The 24,706-nt window shown below is 41.8% G+C and overlaps 1 protein-coding gene across 3 annotated transcripts in view; it reads right to left on the bottom strand.

The window, feature by feature from the left end:
• bcas3 (BCAS3 microtubule associated cell migration factor) overlaps positions 1-24,706 on the bottom strand; it is a 319,739-nt gene that overhangs the window by 200,797 nt on the left and 94,236 nt on the right. For all 3 annotated transcript variants that reach the window (XM_082502293.1, XM_082502294.1, XM_082502295.1), the window contains exons 17-22: positions 20,820-20,944; positions 20,552-20,717; positions 20,371-20,468; positions 11,951-12,051; positions 7,696-7,892; positions 7,319-7,416 (exon numbers count right to left, since the gene is read on the bottom strand). In XM_082502293.1, coding sequence (XP_082358419.1) covers positions 7,319-7,416; positions 7,696-7,892; positions 11,951-12,051; positions 20,371-20,468; positions 20,552-20,717; positions 20,820-20,944 — 785 coding nt within the window. The remainder of the gene's footprint in view (positions 1-7,318; positions 7,417-7,695; positions 7,893-11,950; positions 12,052-20,370; positions 20,469-20,551; positions 20,718-20,819; positions 20,945-24,706) is intronic.

Raw genomic sequence — 24,706 nt, 5'->3', positions numbered from 1 at the left:
TACAGATCTGAATGAAGAGTTTAATCTCATTGATGTTTTTTTTCTTTTTGTGTTAGTAATGAACTTACTGTACAAAGGGAAATGTGTTTCCATACAATCATATTTGTTCCTTTGGTAGAGAATTTGAAGTTTGTATAAAATAATAAATAGACAGGTAATGTAGAGGAAAGGAACAGCACACACACACACACACACACACACACACACACACACAGCAGTGGTAGCTTAGCTGTGAAAACCTGGGGTGGGTGTGTCTAACGCTGACCCCTCACTGATTGATTTGATTGGTGGACTACCACACTAGTTAAATTACAACAAGGATGAACTTTCAGTATACATGTCTATATATGCAAGACACACTCTGAAGAAATTTAGAGTGTAGCTTTGGAAATTACTGTAAAGCTTGAAACTGTGACCAAGAATGCATCGTCTATTTGAGCATTTTAGTATTCCACACTGGTCTGAGAATCTGACCTAAGTGTATCACAAACATACAGCAAACCCAGTGCCAAAGTCCAGCAGTGCTCTGAAGTGTATTCAGCTTTCTCTGATAAGGCAGCTTCATCATGTCCTGCCTGTTTAGCTCTGCCGCCAGCTAACACACTATCACTGATTCACCACCACAGATAATACACACAGACGCGCACACACGCAGATGAAAAACAGTGAGGCAGAGGCACGGCGACAAAGATGACGAACAAAAACAACAAAATGGCTGATGCCACAGACGGGCCTTTTGTTGTTGTTGTTTCCTGTTCTGGAGCAGGGTGGCTTTCTTTACAGAGTCAAAACACAACTACAGTCGTGTGGACGGGAACTGGGAGATTTATCAGTGCATGAACATGCGCGCACACACAGGTAAAGATTAAACAGACTCTTTCAGTCTTGCGGTGTTATCTGTTTTTCTGGTCTGTCTCCTTTTCTTTCTTTTTAGATATGACCTCCTGGGCCACAAAACGCCACTGTGTAGTCTAGCTGGGATTGAGGCTGGCTTTAAACACACATATCCCCCCAGCAAGGCTTGGGGTGCAGATAGGGCGCATTGATACCAGCTACACGTTGCTCCTGTGTTTTGCAGCTGGTGGAAAGTGAGACAGCAGCGTTGCTGTCGTGCTCCCGTGTCCCCTCCTTAAGAGAGACATGCTGGATCAAGAAGTCACACTGTACATCACTTTCTCTGTGTGTGTGCGTGAGCGTGTCCCATGCAGACGGCGTCCCATCACCTCAGGGAAGACAGAGATAAGCAGAGTGTATGGGCTGAGATAAGATGCGAGCAGACACTGGGGAGACTGACTGACTGTAAGTGAGTCACTGTAGGAAGAGCTGCAGCTTTATGGTCTTGCTGGGCCTGAGGACTCTCACAGACACTGTTGCAGTTTCACAGAAATGGCTCGAAAACATGACAGAATTCCTGCCAGTGTGGCAAATATTACTCAAAAGAATGGCAATGTATGGCACATACATCGGTTTCACACTATTTCCTAGGCTACAAACGTGTCAATTAACATGCTTTTGCATGTCATATATTACACGTGAAGGTAAGTTCACATGTAATAAACACGCACTCCAGAAACAAAGCTCTGCTGTATATGAAACTGAACAACAAGACTGACACACTTTAAGGTTTGTTTCTGATGTGATGACAACTGATATGACGGCACACAAGCACACGTGTCCTGCATATCTCACATGTGACACAGAACAGCAGCGCATTAGCAAAAACATTAGTATTAAATAGGGCTGCACGATTAATCGTTAGAAAATCGCGATCTCGATTCATACTTATGTGCGATCTCATTTCCAAATGACAACAATTAAAAAAAAAACAAAAAAAAAACGACGACGATTGTACCGCATTTTGATCCGGGACGTAATCTGCATGAAAACAAGCGCTCACTCGTCCTGCTCAACAAATGACGAGGGCGGAGCTTTATACCACGTGATACAGAAGCTGTGCCGTGTGATGCTAAAATTAGCAGGAGAAAACAACGGAGAGCACGTCAGGGATGACGAGAAAGTGACAGGAGAAAATCCGTCCCGGACAACCACCCAAACATCAATAACGGGAACCTTATACAGCGCTTCCCTACACCCGTCGAACTCCCGCAGGCACAAAGAAATCACGGAGGCTATCACTTATCACCTGACCACAGATATGGCTCCCATCAACACTGCAAAACGAGGGATTTAGGAAAACGATCAACACCCTAGACAAACGCTACACAGTGCCGTCCCCCAACTATTTTTCTATTGTTGCACTACCTGCTCTATACACGCAGCGTCGAGCAGCGGTGGAGACGGAATTTCAAGCAGTACAACGACAAAATGTGAGACATTTGTTGTTTTTATGTTTATTTATTGTTTTTATGTTCAGTCTCAACTGTTACGAAGTTGATGTGCAGTTAATAAGTGCAATAAATATTTATACTGGAAAAGAGAATCGTGAGAGAATCGTGATCTCAATTCTAAGCAAAAAAATCGTGATTCTCATTTTATGCAAAATCGTGCAGCCCTCGTATTAAATAAAGAAATATTTTTTAAAGTCTGATAAGATTTAAAGATTATTGTTAGCAAGTATCAGAACACATTTTAGAATCCAGAGTAACTGTATGATGTTACAGCACCAGTTTAAACAGACATAACTAAGTGGACAGAACCAATACACTAACCAAAGATAGACATCATTAATATTTGTGTCAGAATAAAGATGAATGCATGCTGACCGCAGCTCCTATAACACACCTGATGGAACTGTAAACCAACAGCAACAAGTGGCTGGGTTCCAGCCCAAATCTATTATGTAAACTATGTTGCTGTCAGATTATTGTTTGTTTTCATTAAACCAGATGCTCCTATAGTTGGCTGACAGGGTATACCTGGTAAAACAGCTGACTACCTGGTTTGTATTTCAGTACATCAAGAAGAAACACTACCCACGTGTTTTTCACAGTGGCCATGCTCTGAACTATACATCACCATCAGCCTTAATGCAGATTTTGGAAAATATATTTATTTCTGCTCTAAAGTTTGGGATTTCAGCACGGGAGTCTACGGGGGCTGGCTCAGCCAACTGCAGTCACGTTGATGACATGACTGGTCTTAACAAACTGCACACTGGCACATTATTTGTCTTCATCTTAAAGTCGATAAATGTTGCTAATGTTCAAGTTAAAACTGAATTGTAGCAGTTTTCATCAGCTTTCTCTGTATTCTTGTAACCACGGTTGCAAATACTCACTTTTAAAATGATCTGAAGTCACTTAGATAAACTGTCTGCACCTTCAACCAAAGTTCTGCCACACGCATTCAAGTTTTGCAGAGGGTGAGACCAAAGTGATGTGCGTCTGTGATAATGGCGGCGCCATGGCAGTGGCAGGACACAACCCCAAACCCACACACACAGACACTGATAAGCATCACCTCCATCCCTCGGCCTGGCTCTGTCCTGTCTCTCTCTGCTCTGAAGCAGTGAGAGAACACAGAAAACACAGAGGACGCTGGCTGGAGATGGCTGAAGGAAGAAGATGAGCAGAGGTGGAAGCAGAGATGTCACCATATCAGAAATGTCGCTGTCAGTACAGGTAGAATTTCACATTCCCCACATTCAAAATCACCCTACACACTGCCTGCATATTCCCTTTTACGAATCAATATCATCCCTTAATAACTGCTTTAAGTCCTCAGTGCATACGCGGCATCTTAAGAATTTTTGCATCGAACGGTTCTGGTGACGTCCCTCTGTCAAAGTGAAAGACACGTAACGCTCTGAAGATCACAGCAGAGCTGCCTCACCAATGAAACTGAAAGGTTATCCAATGCTTTTGTTTTATCACCACAAAAACTGCAAATATGTAAACAAATAAGCACATCAGAGGATGTAAATGAACATTTACCTCAACAGTTTATCATAGAGCCTGCGTGAATGAGCTTCAAGAGCCACAAAGACTCAATAAGAAAGACATCTGTAAGGTGTTTCAGTATTATAAATCACAAGGTTTAGAATTTATTTCATTATTAAATAATTAAATAAATACCAAAATTCCAAGCAGTGAAGACAGACGATAAATCAGTGTGGGTACTATAAACACAGACTAATATATTTGTGTATGTCAAACTTAATTTGCCTCCTCTTTAAACATTTCAGCGTAATCTTTGGATTTCATTATATTGTTTAATTTATTATAAATGTACAATTAATCATTGTGAAACAGCTTTAACCATTAATAATTACATTACGGAAAAAAAGATTTGTTCTTCATAATCTGTGAAGTGGAATTTAATTCTATCAAATCTACATGTTAACAAAATAGTCGGGTACCTTCTGTTTTTCTTTTCTTTAAAACACGATATTACAGCCGAATGTGTGGGATTTGTTTTGTAACATGTATTTAAATAATGTAAATACAGGTTATGGGTGAATGGCAGAAAGTGGTCATGTTAAATAGCAAAGACAAACACGGTAAATAAATAATGGTCAAACCGCATCTACGTGAATCGGTTCATAAAGCACCTCTGTTGAAAAGCAAAGGCTGGACGACAAAAGACGTGCAATCAGATGTGTAAAACTATTTGTGACACACCTTCTTGTGACACCCGTCGCAAATATTTCTTGACGCCTGACTGAGCGAGCGGTGGCTGTGTGTCAGTGTGAGGGCAGATCAGATGAATGAAACTCTGTCACAAGACGCAGCAGATAATGCCACAGATGCCACAGACGCTTCTCTATCTCCTTTATCAAACGCAGAACAACAGGATATAATGTCACGCAATAAAGGATGATTCCTTGAACCCACTGGCAGTAGGACCAGGCTCACAAACACACTTTCGCAATGCCTGTGTTGAGAGTAAAAGACATATTTTACAGGAAATCCTCTGAGTGGGATTGGATTATCAAACATCATAACCAGATTAAAGCAGCCATGCTATTAAAGATCACTTGGAGTCAAATCAATCCTGTCAAATAGCTAATAGACTTTGCAAGCCTATTCAGACACACTGTCACACAGTGCATATAAATACACTGGAATACAACAGCAATGCCAGAGAACATCTATAGCTGTGTATGGTGGGATGTAGCAGAAGTGCAGATTAAGAGTGTAAAAGGCTTTGCACTCCTAATCCACTTGGATGGGATTGTTCAGCTGTTATTCAATAACAGAGCGAATCTCTTTGCAGATATGGTCATAAACATGACTATCGTGCAGTTAGCTGGGTTAGGCTAACTGGCAGCTCGAAACTGCCCGTAGGTGTGAATGCGTGTCTGTGCATCAGACTGGTGACCCGTCCAGGGTGTACCCTGGGATAGGCTCCAGCCCCACGCCCCTGACAAGGATGAGTGGAGAGGGGCATGAGTGGATGGTGTTTTTTAAAATGATTTATATCCTTTCGTGTTACACCTTGGAAACGTGTCTGTCATAAACCTTGAAGCAAAGAAATGATTACCTGTTACTTCTATTAGTATGCACCTCTTCAAAAAAGCACAGTTATTTTGGGACACTTACTTTATAATTGCAACCAGGAATGTTACAGCACTTTAGCCCACTTATAGACATTTTTTGTGTTTTTTGTGTTCGTCTAGTTTATACCATAAACCTAACTGCTTAAATGTGTAAATAGATTAAAGAGAAAGAAGTAAGTGAATAAAGTGTTTTTTAAATTCTAATGAATTTTTACATTTTCAATTTCTATGGCCTATAAAAATGCGTCTCATTGCCAAGACGTCACAAAAGAAACATCTCATGATAAAACCAGTGAGCTCTAAGTTGTTGCAAAACATACTGATAGTTGTAGAAGAATTTCTAAGGCTATGTTCACTCTGCAGGTCTTAAAGCTCAATTCCGATTTTTTGATCAAATCCGATGTTTTTGTCTGCTCGTTCACACTACAAATAAAATGCGACAGCAAACGCACTCTAGTGTGAACGCTCAAAGCGGCGCATGCACAAAAGAAGACGTCACACACAACGCGCTCTGTTTAGACCCAGAGCAACAGTATTGTTTGACTGATGGCCTTAATCTAAAGACTTCGGACTTTACGTTTCCCAATTTTTGCTTTAAGTTATTTTGTTATTTACATAATAATGTAAATAACCTAATAATGATCCTTATTGCTGTTTTAGAGAGGAGCAGTGCTTCTAGCTGCAGATTTCTGCCAGAATCTGCAGATTATACAGTACAAAAAAATGTTCACGTTTCTCCAACATTGTCTTCCCGACAGTTTCACTGACATCTACACGGGATGGCCAGGAAGCGTTCACAATGTCTTCTCCGGAGCAGATAATTGGCGTCTGTCTTGTGTCAGTGACATAAAAGACGGATTTAATGCGACATGACCATCAAACAGCAGTCGCTTTCTGAAACATCAGATATGTATCGGATTCAGCACCAGGTCGGATTTGAAAATATCGGATTTGTGCCGTTCACACTGTCAGACCATGATCGGATATGGGTCGCATAGGGTCAAAAAAAATCGGATTTGATGCGCTTTCGCCTGCAGTGTGAACGTAGCCTAAGGTGTCAGTGGGGCTATAATCCAGAAATGGAAATCCCTTTCACCTTAAACTGGTGCTCATTTCAAACAGGAAGGAAAACAATTATCAGAAGAGTTGTCCAAGAAGCAAGGATCACTTCTGGAGAGCAACAGAAAGACCTGGAATCAGGAGGTACAAGTGATTAAAAAAATAAATAAATAATGCACTCAACCACCATGGCCTTTATGAACACTCACCACACTCGGTGGGTTAAGAAAAAGCATGCTGAAAGCAGGTTTAAAGGTTGCTGACCAACATTTAGACACGGCTGTGAAATACAAGGTCAAAAGGCGCTGCGCATATCACCCCCAAAACACAAAAAAACCTGCTGCCATCCACCAGGATGATGACGAGGAAACGTCGAGGAGACTCAGTACAGCTGTTATTGCTAATTGAAACTCTATGGAATGAACTAAAGCTCAGAGTTTATGGGGAGGACCCACGAAGACTTTTTGTGTGGAAGACGAACCTGAGCAACTAGTTTTTTCATATTGGACATCACCAACAAAAGCTTTTGTATCAAGTGTATAAACATACACTTTTTCTGTGTCATTTTTCATTATTAGACATAACTGTCGATTTGATAGGTTTTAACATCTGCATGAATGTGTGAAGTACAGAAGACAGAGCGGAAACAATGTAACAGCCTCAGCTGATATAACTGATGGGAACAAGATACAACGCATTTAACAACTTCACACCTCAGCAAAGTATCTGCAGTAAAACAATGAAAGAGAAGAAGCAAAGGTGTACCGCAAAACAGAAGAGGGGATGTTTAAAGTTTCTTACCTGATCCTGCATCCATGATGTTGGACTGGCCACGACGATCAGCCACCAACCGCGATGAGCCGGGCATGCTGACAGGCTCTGAACGTACTGGCTGGATCCTAAAAATGTTTGTTATGCATCCGTTAATACACACACTCACACACGCGCACACATAAAGAACACACATCCACTGGGATCCAGATGCTTATTTAACTGGATCTGGTCTGTTGTTTCAGTGATTAAGTATAAAGCTGCTGACACTACAGGCTTCATTGATGTGGACTCTATCCATGATTATTAGAATATTAGGATAATTTCTGATTAATGACCAGCTCCACGTGTAGATCGTCTTTGCGTTTAGGCTGGTGTGTATTTCTATGAGAACAAATTTAAAGTACCTGAGGCTGTGGAGGTCCAGGTCGTCTGTGTCAAAGTCCAGAAGGGGCTGCTGAACATCGCTGGGGCCCTGGGACTGAAGCACCGAGGATGAAGAGGAGATGACTGTGGTCTGGCCTGAAGGATGAATTGTCTTAAACTGAAACTGGGGGCCCATCCACAGGCGCCGATGGGGGCCTGTATGAGTCACAATCTCCACCTGAAATCAGAGGTTTAAACTAAATAAGGTTCATTCAATTCAGTTTTATTTAGATTCTTAGGAAGATGCATTCATTTGTCTAACGTGCTCCAGGCTGGATTTCACAGGGTGGCTCTGGCATCTATGTGCCAACGCTGAAAAATCCCATGCAGTACTCAGATGAACTCAGTTACATGGCATCAAACTAAAAGCTTGCTGTACTTGTGTACCACTAAAAGTCTGACGATGATGTCAGAACTCATCAATGTCTTGTGTGTGTTGGAAGTGCTAGCAGCCTGATGGGAAGCCTTCCCAGAGGGTTAATAGAAGTGTGACACTAGCAACGGCGTGGCAGCAAAGCTGAGGTGAGGCCTACAGGGACAATAAGATGGCACTGCTATGGCAGGCGGTCCATGGGCGCCTGAGCTGAGTGGCACTAATGCTGGCTAAAAGTAGGATAGGAGAAGGTTATGGAGTGGCTCACTCATAAACATCAGACTATTACTGCCTCGTCTATTCTCCATCTCCTCTTTGCCTTTATTGAACAGCCGTCTCCTGCCTCGCACTCCTGCTTTTCACTGCTCTCCCAAGCCGTCTCTACTTTGAATCCCTGCAGCAATTAGCACGCCTCTTGGTGTCTCGCTATTCGGATGTCATTATCTTTACTTCATACACATCTGTCTCTCAGCTCAGCTGAGTATTTTCTTCCACTATGGCTTCCATGTGCTAACATCTTAAACAATCTCAACTTTGCTGTGTCTGTTTACACAGACATTAGATATGCGAGGTTCATCACAGCTGTGCAAATTAGGCCACAGAAGGAGGGAGGATTGTCACTTTGCATGTGTGTATGCTTTTCCAGTTAACACCATCAATGTCACGCCCAGCTGCAGAGCCGAGACAGCTGCCAGCGTGCTCTCTTTGCAATGGCACGGTAGGTCCAGATGTTACAGTCCAGTATCAACCCCAAATGCACATCCCCTTGCAGACTTGTTGGACAGAGCTAGTTGACATGTTGCCACAGATTTGCCCATGCTGCTGTAGCCTCGACACCAAATGAGATCAAGCTAGCTGCCTCTGTCTGTGCAAAACATTTTTTTTTCTCTCAACCTTCGCATTTTCTCCTTCTTTATAGGCTGAATATTTTTACTCTTATAGCATCAGTACTATCTTTAGAAAGTAAGAAAAAAAGACGAACATCCTGTGCAAGTTTGGCTATTTTGACTGGCATCTTATAAATGACTGTCTGAGGTTAAGAAGCTGCACAAATATTGGCTAAGCTAATTTGCTTGTCAGTTGTTTTCATTTAGTGAAGTATTTACCAAAAGCATTTAAGGGGTTGTGCTTGTGCATTTTTTAAATGTTCCTGTTATCTAATACTTAAAGGCAACACATCTCTTGCAAATTAACTGTCCTCTAATCCATTTACGTATTAGGAGACAATTAAGAGATGAACCGAGGTGGACTGTATAAGGACAGGAGTTTGTGTTGTCTACTCAGTCAGCTGAAGGGCAACTGACACTGACAGGCACCAAATGGCACAGCACTGCAGTGAGCTGAAGCACTGACATGGAGGGTCACAAACCTCACATTTCATTAGGGGATGGCCGATCAATTCTAAATCCCAATCTAATGCCAAAATGCCCACTGAAAATCTAATGAGGGCCACTGATATGATATAATGAAATCCACGAGGCAGTAGTTAGCCTCTAATTCAATATAGCCTATATGTATTTAGCTCTTCTCAATCCACAAAGCTATTATGCTTGGTATCTACGCTTTTCTTCATATTCTAGAGAAACCGAAGCAAAGAGGAAACTAACCAGTATACCCATATATCAGTTATGGTATAATATCCCAAATTCTTTGTCCAAATCATTTAATTTTAATGCTGGAAGAGCTGTAGAGTTAAATCTTCAACCACTGACACATACATTTTTATCACTGCTCTGACAGGAAGTCACCCAAAATACAGGTTAGTGCGAGGGATAGTTTTGCTCCTGGCAAACTATCATGGCAGATTTGAACCAGGGCCTCTGCTAGCTAAGCGAAGTACATTTTACCCAATCAATTATGTATGCAGTGGAATTATTGATGATGAAAATGTAGTGGGCTACCTGCCGACACTAGCGATAAGTGCTACTTGTGTTAACCAAGCTGAGAAGACCTGGGTGAGTGTGTCGCGCACTCAACCAGGTTATTTCAGTACAGATTTGAATTGTGTTTTTATCAGGTAAAAATACAAAATAATTTGTTTTTACAACACAATCACACAGTTATGTCAAAACATGGGTTGGGAAGAATTTTCCAACTAAAATAATTTACATTTTTAAATTATAATTTACCTTCTTTCCATCATTAAGGGGAAAAAGCTATCCAAATCTACCTGGCCCTGGTGAACTGGTGGCAGCAGCAAGAACTGCAATCAAGCATTTGAGATAACTGGCAATGAGGGTTTCACTGTGGAGGAACTCGGGGGATTTTCTGAGCATGACCAGCCTATTTTGGTCATGCCAAGTTATCTCAATTAGACTCATGTCCAAACTTTGAACATGCCTCTCCAAAGCATTTCATTTGGTTTAATTTGATTTTTTGTCTATTCTGAAATTGACTTGCTGGTGTTTCAGATCATTGCCTTGCTCCATAACCCAAGTTCGCGTCAGCTTCAGCTGAAGAACGGATGGCTGGACATTTTAATTCAAGATTTTCTGTTAGAGAGCAGAATTTATCATTCCACCGATTACGACAAGTCATTCAGGTCCCGAAGCAGCAAAGCAGTCCCAGAACGTCACATTATTACCATCATATTTCACTGTTGGTATGACATTCATTCATTTTCCAAAATGCTGTGTTGGTTTTATGCCAGATGTAACGAGACTCAAACCTTGCAAAAACTGAACATTTCCCAAAGTCTTGGGGGTCATAAAGATGTTTCTGGCAAACGTGAGGGAGGCTTTTTTGGTCAGCAGTGGTTTTCCATGGGAACTCCTGTGGATGTCATTTTTGCACAGCCCCTTTCTTACTGCTGAATCATGACGTTTGACCTTAACTGAGGAAAGCGAGGCCTGCAGTTCTTTAGATGCTTTTTTTGGTAATTTTGTGATCTCTTCGAGTAAGCTGGGTAGATCAGCAACCCCTGGGAAGGTTAACGCTGGTCACAATTTTCTCAATTTGTGGAGAAATGACTGACAGTCTTGTTCACTGTAGTTCTAAAGTCTTAGAATAGTTTTTGTAACCTTTACTAGACTAAGAGATTTGAGTGAGTTTCTTATCTGTTCTTGGGCGTCTTTAGCTCATGGCATGGTGTGTTGCATTTGAGCTTTTAGCCTGGTTCACTATGTTCGGTGTGCCAGGAAATCAAACTCAGCTTTTTTCAAAAAATTTGGTTAATCATAGTAAATTTATTAGGGTAGGGGATTACTTTTTCACACAAGGCCAGGTAGGTTTGGATAGGAAAATAATTTCATGATCTGTATGTTAACAAAAACCCTTTTTGTAAACAATAAACGAAGGAGACAACTTCAGACGACTGTATAATTATAGCAAAGAGACAGTGCAAAAGAGTTGCTAACCCCACTAGTTTATGCATTTGCAACAAAATTTCTATTAACCTGATGAATGTCAAGTTATTATCTTCCTTTGAACTTTTTTAATCTCTCTAACTATTCAGATTTGACTGATGCTCCAGTGTTTACTCGCTGATATCAGTGAGTAAACACTGGAGCATCAGGTGGAGGTTCAGCGGATAGATAAAACCTTTCCTGCTTAAGCTAAAAACAAGCCTATGCCATATTATGGCACAAGAGTCCCACTGTGAGCTGTCTTCTTTTAAATTACACACAGTTACTTGACCCACAGATTACACTAAAAAGTGCAAACTTATTTTTTGTAATCCAGGATCAAGTTCAGGAGCAGGTCTAACTTTAATATGATGTTTGCAATGAAGAGTCATTAACTGATTTATCAGCGCTCTGAATTGGTATTTGTTCATTGTATTTTTAATTTAGAAGAAATAAAATCAAAATATGAAACATTTTCTTCTTAAGTCACCGTCATGTCATGTCAAACAGAAGCTTTACCTGAGAGAGCCACTCCTCATCCTCCTGGCCACTGTGGTCTGATGCCAGACTGTCGGATGACTCGTGACGTGTGATTGGGCCGGGGCTTCCTGGGGGTACAGCTGGGGAAAAAAGAATACACAAGAATGATATACTTGAAAGCTGACGATAGCCAACGCCTAGTACCGTCACAGTTCTCAAGCCAAAAGATTAAGTGTAAAAGTCAAGTTCCATCCCTCTAAATACATTTACAGCTATTGGAAAAGGATATCAGAAAGGCAAAGCAGGGCAATGAATCTCATATTACTAATTAGAATTTACACAAATTAGCATGTAAAACTAATTAGACCTTAAAAGCGGTTTACCAAAGTGTGTTATTACAGCCTAAATGTGTGATTAGGCCTTTGTGTATGAGCATATACATTGTATACCATACACATGGGCTGAGTGACGTTAGTTTAAGCTAAGATACAATAAATTTACAGTTAATGACTCGCTGGATGAAAGCTAGTGTTTTGGGACAACATCAAAAATCTCAATCCCATGTTCTCATGTGTATGTCGGTGCATGCAAGCGTTAGTAAAAAAGCAAGAGTACAGTGAATGTCTGTGTGTTACAGAGAGACTCAGGGACAGATGGCGCTCCAGAAGGCTTGAGTAAGCAGGGATGGAGAGAACGAGCCCTGATGCGCAGAATCAGTCTTTCTCCGTCTCCCACCCCAGGGATGGAGTTTCTTTAACACAAGCATGGCTAATACACTCGTCAAGTCAACATCTGGAGCACAGGAGGCACTTCTAACTATATCCCCATACACGCTCCAGGTGTTCGGACATCCTCGATGGAGGCAGTTTGGTCTTTGACGCCTGTTTAGCAAAATGCCACATCATCCCTCACCCACACCTCACCCCAACACACTCACACAGAACTATGCCGTCACATGTTTCTTAAACTTGGTTCTGAAACAAAAACCCAAACTGATCTGATGACTGAGTGTCATCTGCAACTCCAAATCATATCAGTACAACTAAAAGGAGAAATGAGTAAAAGTGCCCGGGGAAGTCGTAAAAAACATTGTGGCATAACAAATTCAACACACTGAAGGCTTCCTGTGGTCTTGAAAAAATAAGAGTGTTTGCCTCTTAACAAGTGGCCAAACAGAAATATGAGACTTTTTAATACCAAAAGCTTCTCCTTATTTCCTATTTGACAAACAGAGGCTACTTTTTCCAGGACAGCTTGAACTATTCTGGTGCTCTGAAATATTTATTCCCCTTTTGTCAACTGACAGAATTATGTCCTTATATCTATAAGCATATTAGATTTAACTGACTTAAGTGGATACAATCATTAGACAGTGAATCAACATTTTCTGAGTAATAATAATAATTTAAAAAGCAACTATGTAACTGTGATTTTATTAACTGGTTCTTTGTGTTATGGTGGTGCTAGTAAGATACTCCATGCAACTGTACAGTGTGATTTAAAGGAAAGCTTTGACTCAATTTTTATTAAATACAAAACATCTCTCCAAGCAACTGCCGTAGGTCACTATTGCACGTCATGGATACAGTGTCTATTTTCTCTTCCCCACTGTAGCTAAGACAAGCTCAGGCTGGTGTTTGTAGCAGGAGAGTTCAGATCTCAGTTTTGTGTCTAGTCAATAAAAAGCAACAGAGATGAGCTGAAATGTGCTAAAGGTCCTTACAGGGGAAGAAAGTGTGATATATATGATATGTTGTGGATCATGCATGCCTGCGTGTTACCCACAAAAATACAGACAAGTACCATTGTCATTTTTTAACAATGTAACCATTTCTTCGTATTTATAAAACAAGATTAATAGCATCACAGTGGCCTGGCATATGTACATATGTACTAAACAGTGTGAGGAATTTTGGGTATGCAACCTAAGCATGCATACTCAAAAAAACAGCACATAGCTTGGCAGTGATGACACTTTTTATTGTTTTTAATAGTTGATTTCACTTCTTTGTATGTTATAACTTTAGTCTTCTGCCATTGGTTGAAGGACCCAAAATGGCCCAAGCAAGAGCAGCCCACAGACAGGCTGCTGCACATACTTTTCACTCTACCCTCTGGTGATTGTAAATGACTACAACATGTAAAATGACGGTCTGCAAAGCCAATAAAAGCAAAAAATACCTGCATGTTGAGTACTTGTGAATACATCAAATATGTTTTTGTTGCTTTGCTTCTTATTTGGGAGAAGCGACCCTTTCATGACCTACAGATGTCCTGGAGAGGAAAAGTGTGTAAGGCTTACAGTAAGAGGGAGAAACAGGGAGAGAAGGTTTCTCATGTCCTTTTAATGGAAGAGAGCTGAACAAAGCCTGCGTTGTGTTACTTATTAAACAAAATCACAACTCCCCTATTTCCTCCCGGTGCATTCGCTCTCCGACTTGGCTGTCCCTCACTCTCTTGTTCTCCTTCACTCTCTCTCTCCCTGCTCTCTGACCCTTGGGGCCAATAGCTGTTCCCTAATTAATTATTGATGTTCTAAAGCAGTTGTTGGACTGGCTGGATCGGGTTTCCAGTGGGTGGGTGTGGGGGTTTTCAATGGTCAGTGTCGCAGCCAGGCTCCATTATGGAGAGCTAGTGGTCATCCCCATGGGTCAGGCAAAGACACAACCCTTTTGCACGTGTTTGTTAGTGTGTATGTCAGGAGCCAGACTGACACTAGCAGTTACTGTAGTATCTACTCATCATAGCATCTAGCTAGCCAACCACTCGGCCTTCTGCTGCTTCTATAGTGGTCATTAGTGGCTTTTAAGAGACAGAATGTCAATGCAATTTCACAGAGAGCAAATTTTTTAAGTGCAAACGTATCACATTGCACTCAAGAAAGGAGTCTCATTGTATAGTTAGATCCACAGCGAATATGTTCTGTTGTTGATGGATTTAAAGACACATCAGCAAATGAGCAAGTGGCACGGTGCCATCACCCCACAACCATCACAGCAATGGAAAAGGACGGGTCAGTGGGAAATTTAGGAAAATGTACTATATGTTCTCGGACTCCCGGTATGGATTCTTTGACTTTTTTCTTTTTTAATTTATTGAGCCTTCATCAAGCAAACCTTTCCTTTCCATACAATCTTTGAAGTCAAGTCTGTAAAACCCTTTCCTGTTACAAAACTGCAATAATCTTATCTGTATGTGATGGACAAAAAAGAAAGTACCGACTACGTCCTCATAAGTATACATTAGACCCAACAAACAGCAAACTGCTAGCTATGCTAATGGTCTGCTGGACATTTCATAAACAAATCTCGTCTTAATGGATGAAGAGCTGAGAGAAAACAAACCTATAACTACTAATTCTTTGTGAAATATTAAACAAAATTAATATTTCTTGTAAAAGTGTATGATATTAAAATTGAGTTGCTGGCACATGATTGAGAAAACATCAAAAGCCTCACTTTACCAAGGAGAGTGATATATATTTAAAATTGAACTATAGTGTATGAAGCATCTATATTTGTTAACCAAAGGAAGCACCTTGATCATTAATCAGCAGACTGAGTCAGTAAGGTGAACTGTCACCTGCAATTTATAATTACGGCTCTTTTATTTACTTTGGTGCTTTTGCTAATATATACACAAATAAAGGGACTCCCACTCCACCTGTAATCATCTACCACACAACCACCAACAAGGAACAGAGTTGTCTGTGTCACAGTCTTTATTGACTGCGAAGAGAGAGGCGCTTTGCTGTGCTGAAGGCCAGTAGCCAATGGCCTGTTAGTCAGAGCAGTGAAGCAGAGAGTCAGAGCAAGAACAAAGGCTGCCTAGGTATTGATGTAGCCTGACCTCCTGGGGACTAGGGGCCAGGGGCCAGACAGGCTGATCTCCAGGGAAAGATAAGGGGCTAACAATCTGATAGATCTGGAAAGCTGGCCGCACGGTGGACACAGGACCTTGTCTCGAACGCTTACTCTGTTCTAATTTTTGTGGATGATTTTTTGTCTTTTTATATTTTTTTTTCTCCCGCCTTTGTAGTCCACCCTGAATTTTTTTGTAGCCAGACACTTCACTCACTATGCTTCTTCTTCTAACTTCTCCACCTGTCTTTCTTCTCACTTTCCTCTTCTGAGTACTGCTCTGGCAGATAGGTGCTGGCATACTGACAGAGTGGGATAGCTTAGTCATTATGTATCATTCAGTGCGCAATTGACTGACAGTTCCTTCATTCATCCAGCGCTACACTTACTGCATCCTTTCTCTGCCTCCCTTTGATTACTGACCCAGTCATGGCGCCACGGTTTCTCTTTACCAAATGCCTGATGCTCCAGAGCCTTCACTCTGGCCCCTCTCTCGAAGCAATTAGATCTATTGACGAGGCAACTGTGGCTGGCCTGTCATGGGCCTCAAAGTCCCAAAAGAACTGCCAAACCAGCCAGTCAGTCAGTCTCCACAATTAGCACATTATATGACAGGTAGGGAGGGGAGGGCGTGGCCAAAAAGCATAGCCTCAATTTCTGTCACCAGGCTCAAAGGAGCCAGCCAGAAATCTAGGTGGTAAATTATTCACCGGTTTGTTTGCACCAGAGCAGCTTTGCGGTGAGGGAGGGAGGTGTTGGAAAACATTTTGTGCACAGCTAGATAAATATCAGCCTCCCGCTAACGCCACAAAAAAATACAAAAAACTGGATGTAGTTAATGAGGCTGCAAACACTTCGCATTCCTTCCTTCAGTTATTCTGTTACCCCTCTCCGACACCTTAGACCAAAAGCAAAGGAAAAAGGGCCTATTCCCACACTCACCCAAATGAGCACTTTTTGGGAAACAGAGATTCTATGTTTCCACTTCGCTGCGAGAGGATTCCCCAAACACCAACAACAAGTCTGCTTTTATTAAGCCAGATCGTGCTACAGAATCTCATCTGTTGTGAGTATACTGTGCCTCTCTCTCTGCCTTATCTCTGTGAGCAGTGCTGTGCGTTGTTATATCTTCTACTTGGCTGAGTGCTGCCAGTAGCTGCTATAGATGGACAGGTAGAGATAGTGACCATGAAGTGGCGCCACCGCTGCCTTTTATCATCCCGTCCTGGAGGCTCCGGTCTGGCCTGACCCTGGCCCTTCCTCTCCCCTTTCTATTCCTTTCCCTGTATATTGCATTTTTAATCAGGCTGGGTCATCCAATACAGAGCCACGAGACTGGAGACCATGGCCTGTCAGTCAAGTGCTGCCACCTTTTTTCCTTGCACCACCTTTCTAGAAACATGGTCTGTCTGTAGGACAATTAGCTAAAAGGGACATTTATGGAGACGTCTTGCCCTCCCTTTCTTTAGATCTTTTACTGCCCCCGTTTCTCAGTCAGCTATTTTCTCCCTCGTGATGCATGTTATCAGCAATGTAAAGTACACCTATATAACACAAGAGCCATGTGCGTTTTCAGTTTCCTATGTCTCGATATTTATGCTCAGCAAGAGGCTGGACCGGCAGCTTACGGCCGTGCTGCAATTCATCCCGAGGTCAAATCGAGCCCTTCTCCTGGATCACTTCTTTGCCGTGCTGCCAAGCCCTGGAGGAAACGGCAAAGGAGACGGGCTGGCAAAAGGAGCGCATGCTGAGAAATAGGACGTTGAGAGTCGCTGCCCGGGTGCAAAGCGCAGAAATGGAAGATGGCACTCCGAGAGCAGCTCAGTCGGTGGTGGTGGTGTATACGACGCTAACCAGAGGGAACATGGCAAGAGCACAAGACGTGGGCAGAGTGCTGAACAATTATGTTTATAGTGTCTTGACCTCGCATGACTTCACACTTGGTTGGTTATAGGAATAAAGAGCCACAACCGTGTTATCTGGCTATTGTTAATTGGATGTAAATGTTAATGCAATGAATCTCTCTCATTATGCAGCCAGTTCCGCTGCCCATGCTGGCAGAGAGTGGTGGAATAAACTGACGCCCGAGCCCATCACTCCGACGCGCTCTCATTGCTCTGACACTAGGAGAGACCATTAGCACTAATTTGAGAAAATATCCTACCAGTTAGACCTGAAGCACTGCAGAAGCCAACAGAGACGAGCAGAGAGATTAGGGTAAACATAGCTACCACTTGCCCCCGAGCACCCGCAAGAGCTAATCATAGATTTTGTATGTTTATAATTATGGAGTGAGCTCAAAACGCCAGCCTGTTCCACGGGGGTGGATTGATTCCGTGTGTGGCCATCCATGTGCACTCTGCGCTTTTGCAAAATGGCCTTTCAGATGGCACCCTAAAGTGCTCACCGCTCTGCACTTGTTATTGAATTAGAGGGAGTTTAGGGTGTCAGCTAATTGGTCTGCGCGCGGCATCTTATAGCATTGCGTTGGCATGTCCTCAAGCACACGTGTAGTGTGGCTGCCTAAGGACAAATTCAAGGTTCCTCACAGAAGAGAAAAACTACAAGGATTTGCGACAGTGCTCAGAGGACATGAAATGGTGGAAATGGCAGAGAGCTCTTTCCCTCCGGTATCTGAATAATAAAATATTATGGGTGATGACCAGAAAGATCCTTTCTCGGCATGTGGTTCCAATAAGGGGCTGATGGTCTGCTTTCAACATAGTCAACATGAAAACCACTGGGGAACTGTTCGTTTCTTCATATTTATATATGTGTGTGTGCACGATATGTGTGCGCATGTGTATGTGGATTCATATTTGCAAAAAGCTGTCTGTCTGACAGTTAGGGTTAAGGCTGAGGGTTAGGATCTCTCAAATCATTTTGATTGCTTAATTTGAATAATAATAAAAGCTAGAGACGTACTGATAGCCAGGGAGTAATCAGCTATTATCCAGCATTCTTGGTCCTTACCAGTGAGTGGCTGGTCAGCCTGACGTGTGTCAGATTATGAGCTCTTCAAACAAAGCTCATCAAAGTGAAGTGTTGGGGAAGCAGCACGACACGTTCATAACAACAAACCTGATGAGACACTCCACCCGCGTGAACACTGACATTTTAAAGAAGCTAAAAGTGACTAAAGCTGCAGTTATCCAGGACTCAGGGCCAACATGAAGGATCGAAGCAGTTCAGAGGAAAATGATGGAGAAAAGGCTCAATGTCCTGATATCTCACGACGGTATAACTGTACTGGAAAATTATTTTATTGCCTGATTTTTGTCATTTATATAAATCTGTTACTTTGTTTGGTAAGGTAGAATATGATAAAGGATATGAGCGTACAGCAACTCATTTTTAGGTATTTATTAGTGACTCTTTCAAGGAGTTTTAAAAATTATTTTATTATGAAAAGAACATTTTTCACTAAAGAAAAGTTGGTTTTTGCTTGTAATGTTGATCAGATGTAGAAAAATATATCAGAAATCAACATAATTGCGAGCAGTACAACATAGGGCTGGGCGATATGACCCAAAATTGATATCTCGATATTTTTTAGCTGGATGGTGATATACGATATATATCTCGATTTTTTTTTTTTAAGCAATATGATAATATTACGTTGAAGCACAGCACGTATCACTCCACGAGGCTCCGGACTACGGTAGCCGTAATGCTCCGACAATCCATCAAGCGCCGCAGCTCCGTAGCTTACCAAAGTCGAACTAAAACATTTTTTGACAGATTGCTGAGCGCCGTGTACCACATAAAATTGGTTCGCGGTCAGTAAGCACAACCAGAATTCATACATAAGGTGCACTGTCGATTTTTGAGAAAATAAAAGGATTTTAGGTCATGCAGCTCCTGTGGGCTGCATGTCGTTAGCGCGGTTAGCTCGTTAGCGCGGTTAGCTCGCTAACACAACGCCGTCCAGCCCCACGCACGGGGCGATCCGCGGTAACTCGTTAACTGAGATTTGCCGTGTTCATCTTGTCGTTGCCTGCAGGTGAAGCTATGGGGGAGTTGTGTTCAGTGAAGGAGAGGCGAGGCCGAGTAACGCAGCGTAGAGACAAAAGTGGATGAAAGAGAGGCAAACTTGCGGCTCCACAAGTATAATTATACCGTAACATAGACTATATCGATATAAACGATATTGTCACATCTTATATCTCGTATGAAAATATATCGATATTTTAAAAAAACTCGATATATCGCCCAGCCCTAGTACAACACTGATGAAAACTTCTGCATTTTCAGTGACTGCATGTGATATTTGTGTACCAATGTATGCTACTTTCTGTTGCACTCTCTTTGTGGTATCCCCAACAATTCAACTATACTTTACTTTTGTTCTGAAAGGGCCACAAGGAAATGTAGAAGCACATTTAGATGATCGTTTTACTCAGTGCTCTTAGCCCTGTGATACCAGTCTCTTGTTTATCAGTACCATGCTAACCTTACATTTAGAGCATGTGTTGGTACAACACCTTGACCTTTTTTACTTCCTGAAAATGCAGACTTCCATTCTATTTGAACACAACTTTATACTGTAAATACACTACAGTGTGTAAACTCAAGGAAAAGTACTTGTTTAACACTTACCAGCCAGGAGATATTGATAGTACTGCACTAGATCTGAGGCCAACACCAAAGGATGATTGGAGTTGAAAGGTGGCTGCAGCTCATTCCACTGTGGAGTCCTGCTCAAAAAGGACAAATCATCCATAAGACTTAGAGACACAGAGAAGCCGTGTCCTGCATCGAGTCTTCATCACAGCTTTACCTGGCTAGAATCCAGCAGGCCCTTGGACAGGTGTTGAGTTCTAACGGTGTATCGTCGCTTATCTTTTGTGACGTGCTTAATGGCCGAGGTTCCAAGACGTGCTCCACCAAGTTACCATAGCAACTGACTACGTACAGCGAGTCCACAACCGACTGCCTGGACTGATCTGTGAGGAGGATGAGCAACAAGGCGAGGACAAGTTATTTGCAATAAGTGCAATAATAGCTATCGTAGAAGAATGCAAAGACAACCTGTCACCACAGTCTACCTTTCTCTCTTTTTATGTTGGGATTAGTGATGAACCAGGAGCGAGGTGACGCGAAGATGGCCGCCACGCAGAACTCTCCTCCGCTGGACTTGCTCGGTGAGATCTGGGGGGGTGGCTTAGATTTGCTTCAGGAGACGGAAAAGAAATTGAGACAAAGTAAATAATATAGTACAATGCAGGGGTCCAAAAAGTGAACCCGGTAGTGCTTCTATAGTTTAACATGTCAAGTCCTTTTGACTGGCTGGTATTGGCACAATGAGACAACTGCTTACTCTGATTTGTCAGTTATTAATTTGTGAATTCCAATAAATCCTTACCCCTCTTTAGTAAATACATCAACTACACATCACTTTCCATTGCTAGAAATGCCGCTGTGTGGAGGAGTAGCACACTTTTTGTCTTGTGCTGCAATAAGGTCAACAGTGCAATAATGTGTCTCAGTGTGATGCTTATTGAAGCTATGTATCACCTTTAAGACCAATCTTTGTATGAATTATTTTTCCATAAAGCATAACAATCAAATGTAAATGTCAGCATTTTACATTAGACATGGATTGCATGGATTAGACATCTGTGAACAATTAACACAATATTGTAAAGAGCTTTGCATGCAAGGAACTAAGCAAGGGGAAACTGAAACGCCTGCAAATAAAAACATCCACTGTTGCAGCAGAAAATGGGAAAATTAAGCTAGACATAAACATTGATGTAATGTGATATAAAACTGAGCCACCATCTAAGAGAATCTTCTTGTCTGAGAAGGACGGTAAGTAGTAGTACTACAAAGTACTAATAGTAATACTAGAAGTTATTCTTAGGATACATTTAGACCTTATATGGCTAAATGCAATCTTCTCCATTCACAACATTGACATGATTGGTATACTGCCTGTACACTTGCCTTATCTTAATACAAAACCACCTCTTTTTTCTCTTTAAACAACCACAGGACCTGGGCAATTTGTACTCATTCATTCGACCACAAACTCATTTGTATACCAAGCGTGCATGTATCAGCATATATCGAGTATTCTTGAGAAAAAACGTAAGGCCATCTGTCCGATATCTAAAGCTCGGCCTAAATCGAGTCAAACACAGTGATCCAAGCACACTGTCTAGTCTACAACAGGATGGCTGAAAAAGAGAAGAATCAAGGATGCTAAAATGCAAAGTCCAAACCTCAACCCAACCGAAATGCTGTGGTGGGACCTTAAGAGAGCTATGCATAAACAAATACCTGCAAACCTCAATGAACTGAAACAACATTGGAAAGGATGGGCCAAAATACCTCAGCTACGATGTGAGAAACGGGTACAGTCATGGAGAAAACAAGTACTCCAAGGTAATGTTGCTAAAGGGGGTTACATACACTGGATGGTGGACTCTAGTTGTTCTTTTACAGGACAATACAGATCCCAGCAAAAACCTTTTTCAGGGGTTTGTCACCAATTTTACTTTAAGTTTGGTAAGAATCAAAAAACGTTGATACTTCTAGCATACTTACAAAGACAATTTCTAGCCTGCTCTTCCATCTGGTTGGTTCCAATAGTCCCATTAATATACCACATTTATATTTAAATTAATAAATACAACTGCTATCACTGAATGGAATTCGAACCTAACAGCAGTGTCCACGTTGCCTTCCCTGGCTCTCTTACTTTGTGTCGGCTACAGGAGAGAATATATTGGGAGTTATTGGATTATTCAGCATGTCAAGAGTGTTTGAGAAGAAGCGGACACAGAAAGGGTTTTCAGCCGCAATTGGACTCCCCATATGGCAACAATCAGAGAACAGTAGCAAGATCTGGTATTATTGTCCAGCCTCATAAGCAACCTGGACAGTAAAATGTGGTCACAGCGGATCAGACGTGAGGTGCGCTTGAAAACCTACAGCGGTGTCACGCGCTCCCAGACGAGTGCTTAACCTTGACCTTTGGAAACCACGCTGGCATGAAAGTGACACTCTTACTTCTATCTACTCTCAATTTTGGAGAAAAGATGCAAATATGTGGGCGCAGAATGGTCATGATTTTTAAAATGTATGTGGCCAGTTTGATTCAACTTACATTCAACTCATGGAAGCATTTTTGTGCAGGTGCTTTTTATTTTTTTGCTTTATGTGGAACAAATATAAAAAGGAATGGATAGTTAGCATAAGCAAAAACAGACCTTATGGATGATTTAAAAAAGATAGACATTTCCAAGTACAAAATTTGATTAACAACAGGGAAACCTAATGCCACTGATGCAAAGCACCTGATTGAGACCAGGCCTTTCAAGATGTGTCCAGCCAGAGTGTGACATCTAAGAGCAAGCAGGAGTCTCTGCAAGGCTGACAACGGTGCCCCCTGCAGGTAATGAGTATTTAAAATCCACTTTTGTTTTTAAAATTGCATGATTGTGTAGCATGCTTGCTAGGTTCGAGTCGCCATTAGCTTTTAACAACTCAAATGTGCGAGGTAAGGGCAAAAAGCAAACTGGCTAGGTTCCATCTCTAATGCTGAATGTTTGCATGCTTTTGCACACAATCTTTGCCATCTCAATATTGATTTTTGTTAATAAGTTAATTTCTGACTCATTGTGGCGTGGGTGTGGTCTCTGACGCAGTGAGCTCCCGGGACGGCGCAGGGGCGGGGTGAACAGGTGTGCTGGGATCTGAAGGTGATTGTGACTCTTTATATGTTGACAGTGACAGTCGGAGGGGAAGGAGAGCGGACGTGACAGCAGAGAGCGGGAGTGTCTGTGTCCCAGTGCAAAACGAAAACCACAGTTATAAATAAAAGTTCTGCTGTCATCACACTCGTGTCCAGCGTGTGCATAACGGGTCAAACTCATTTAAAGAAACTAACCTCAACCTAATGTCTACATAATAGTTTTAAAAGATTAATTCATATTTATTAAAGAATAGAACAAAAGGCAACAGGGGATATAACGATACCAAATAATGTCTTAATTTTGCACTTTTAAATCGTTCATTTAAACGGAATGAAAACTCAAAATTCCAAACACAAGAAAATAAATACTGCAGGTTTAAGAGTTTCCCTGAATATTGGCGCCCAACCACACACTGTAAAACCTAATGAATGTCACACATGGAGGATCCAGTGGGAATTTGCCCCTCACGTCCTGTGTGTAACATGTAACACTCTATCACTGACCAAATCCCTCCTCTTGTTTCAAACTTGCCCAATACCACAAAAACGTAATGAAAAATACAATGCAATGCCATGAAGACAGTTCACCACAATAATGCTTCCAGTACTAGACGGTGCGTCCACTACTTCAACCGGGTTTCACAGTACTAGCTGTTGAAAGACCTGCTGCTGGTAAAACTCTCTTTCTGTTGCCTCCCCCCTGTCAGCACCTCATAAATTATTCTCTGGATCGAGGGAGATGTCTTTGTTTGGCCAGCCCTGTGTGAAAGAGGGATCAGGAAAAAGGAAATGGTGAAGGTAATCATAAGGACAGCCTCTACAGTGTTGTAGCTTGTATTTACAAGCGCTGGGTCAAAGGGAGAAGGCTGAATAACCAAATATCCACAGTAAACCCGGTCTGTGAAAGGAAGATGCAGGGGTAGATAAAGTCACACTCAGGATATTGCCTTGGCTAACTCCAAGTGGGCGTCGTCTTCTCCTCCCAGCTCTGGCCTGCTTGACCGTCAGTTCAACCAGAAGGTAAAACTGTTAACAAGCAGGTCCAGCGAGTGAATAACCAGCTATAAGGAAGTGCTCAACATCAGTTTTTGTTTGTGTTACATGGGACAGGAAAAGAGGAATTTTGTAGGATTTTTCCACAAGTAAAAATTCTTCCTTGGTAATGAAACGAAAGCCCTGTAACTCGGGAAAAACAAATCCTCGTCACGAGCAGACAGGTGCCTGTTCTAAACT

This window comes from Aulonocara stuartgranti, assembly GCF_965226115.1.
Source record: "Aulonocara stuartgranti genome assembly, chromosome: 14".
In the NCBI taxonomy this organism is placed as follows: Eukaryota; Metazoa; Chordata; class Actinopteri; order Cichliformes; family Cichlidae; genus Aulonocara; species Aulonocara stuartgranti.
The sequence above is the reverse complement of the archived record's forward strand: the minus strand, read 5'-3'. Positions and strand labels throughout refer to the sequence as shown.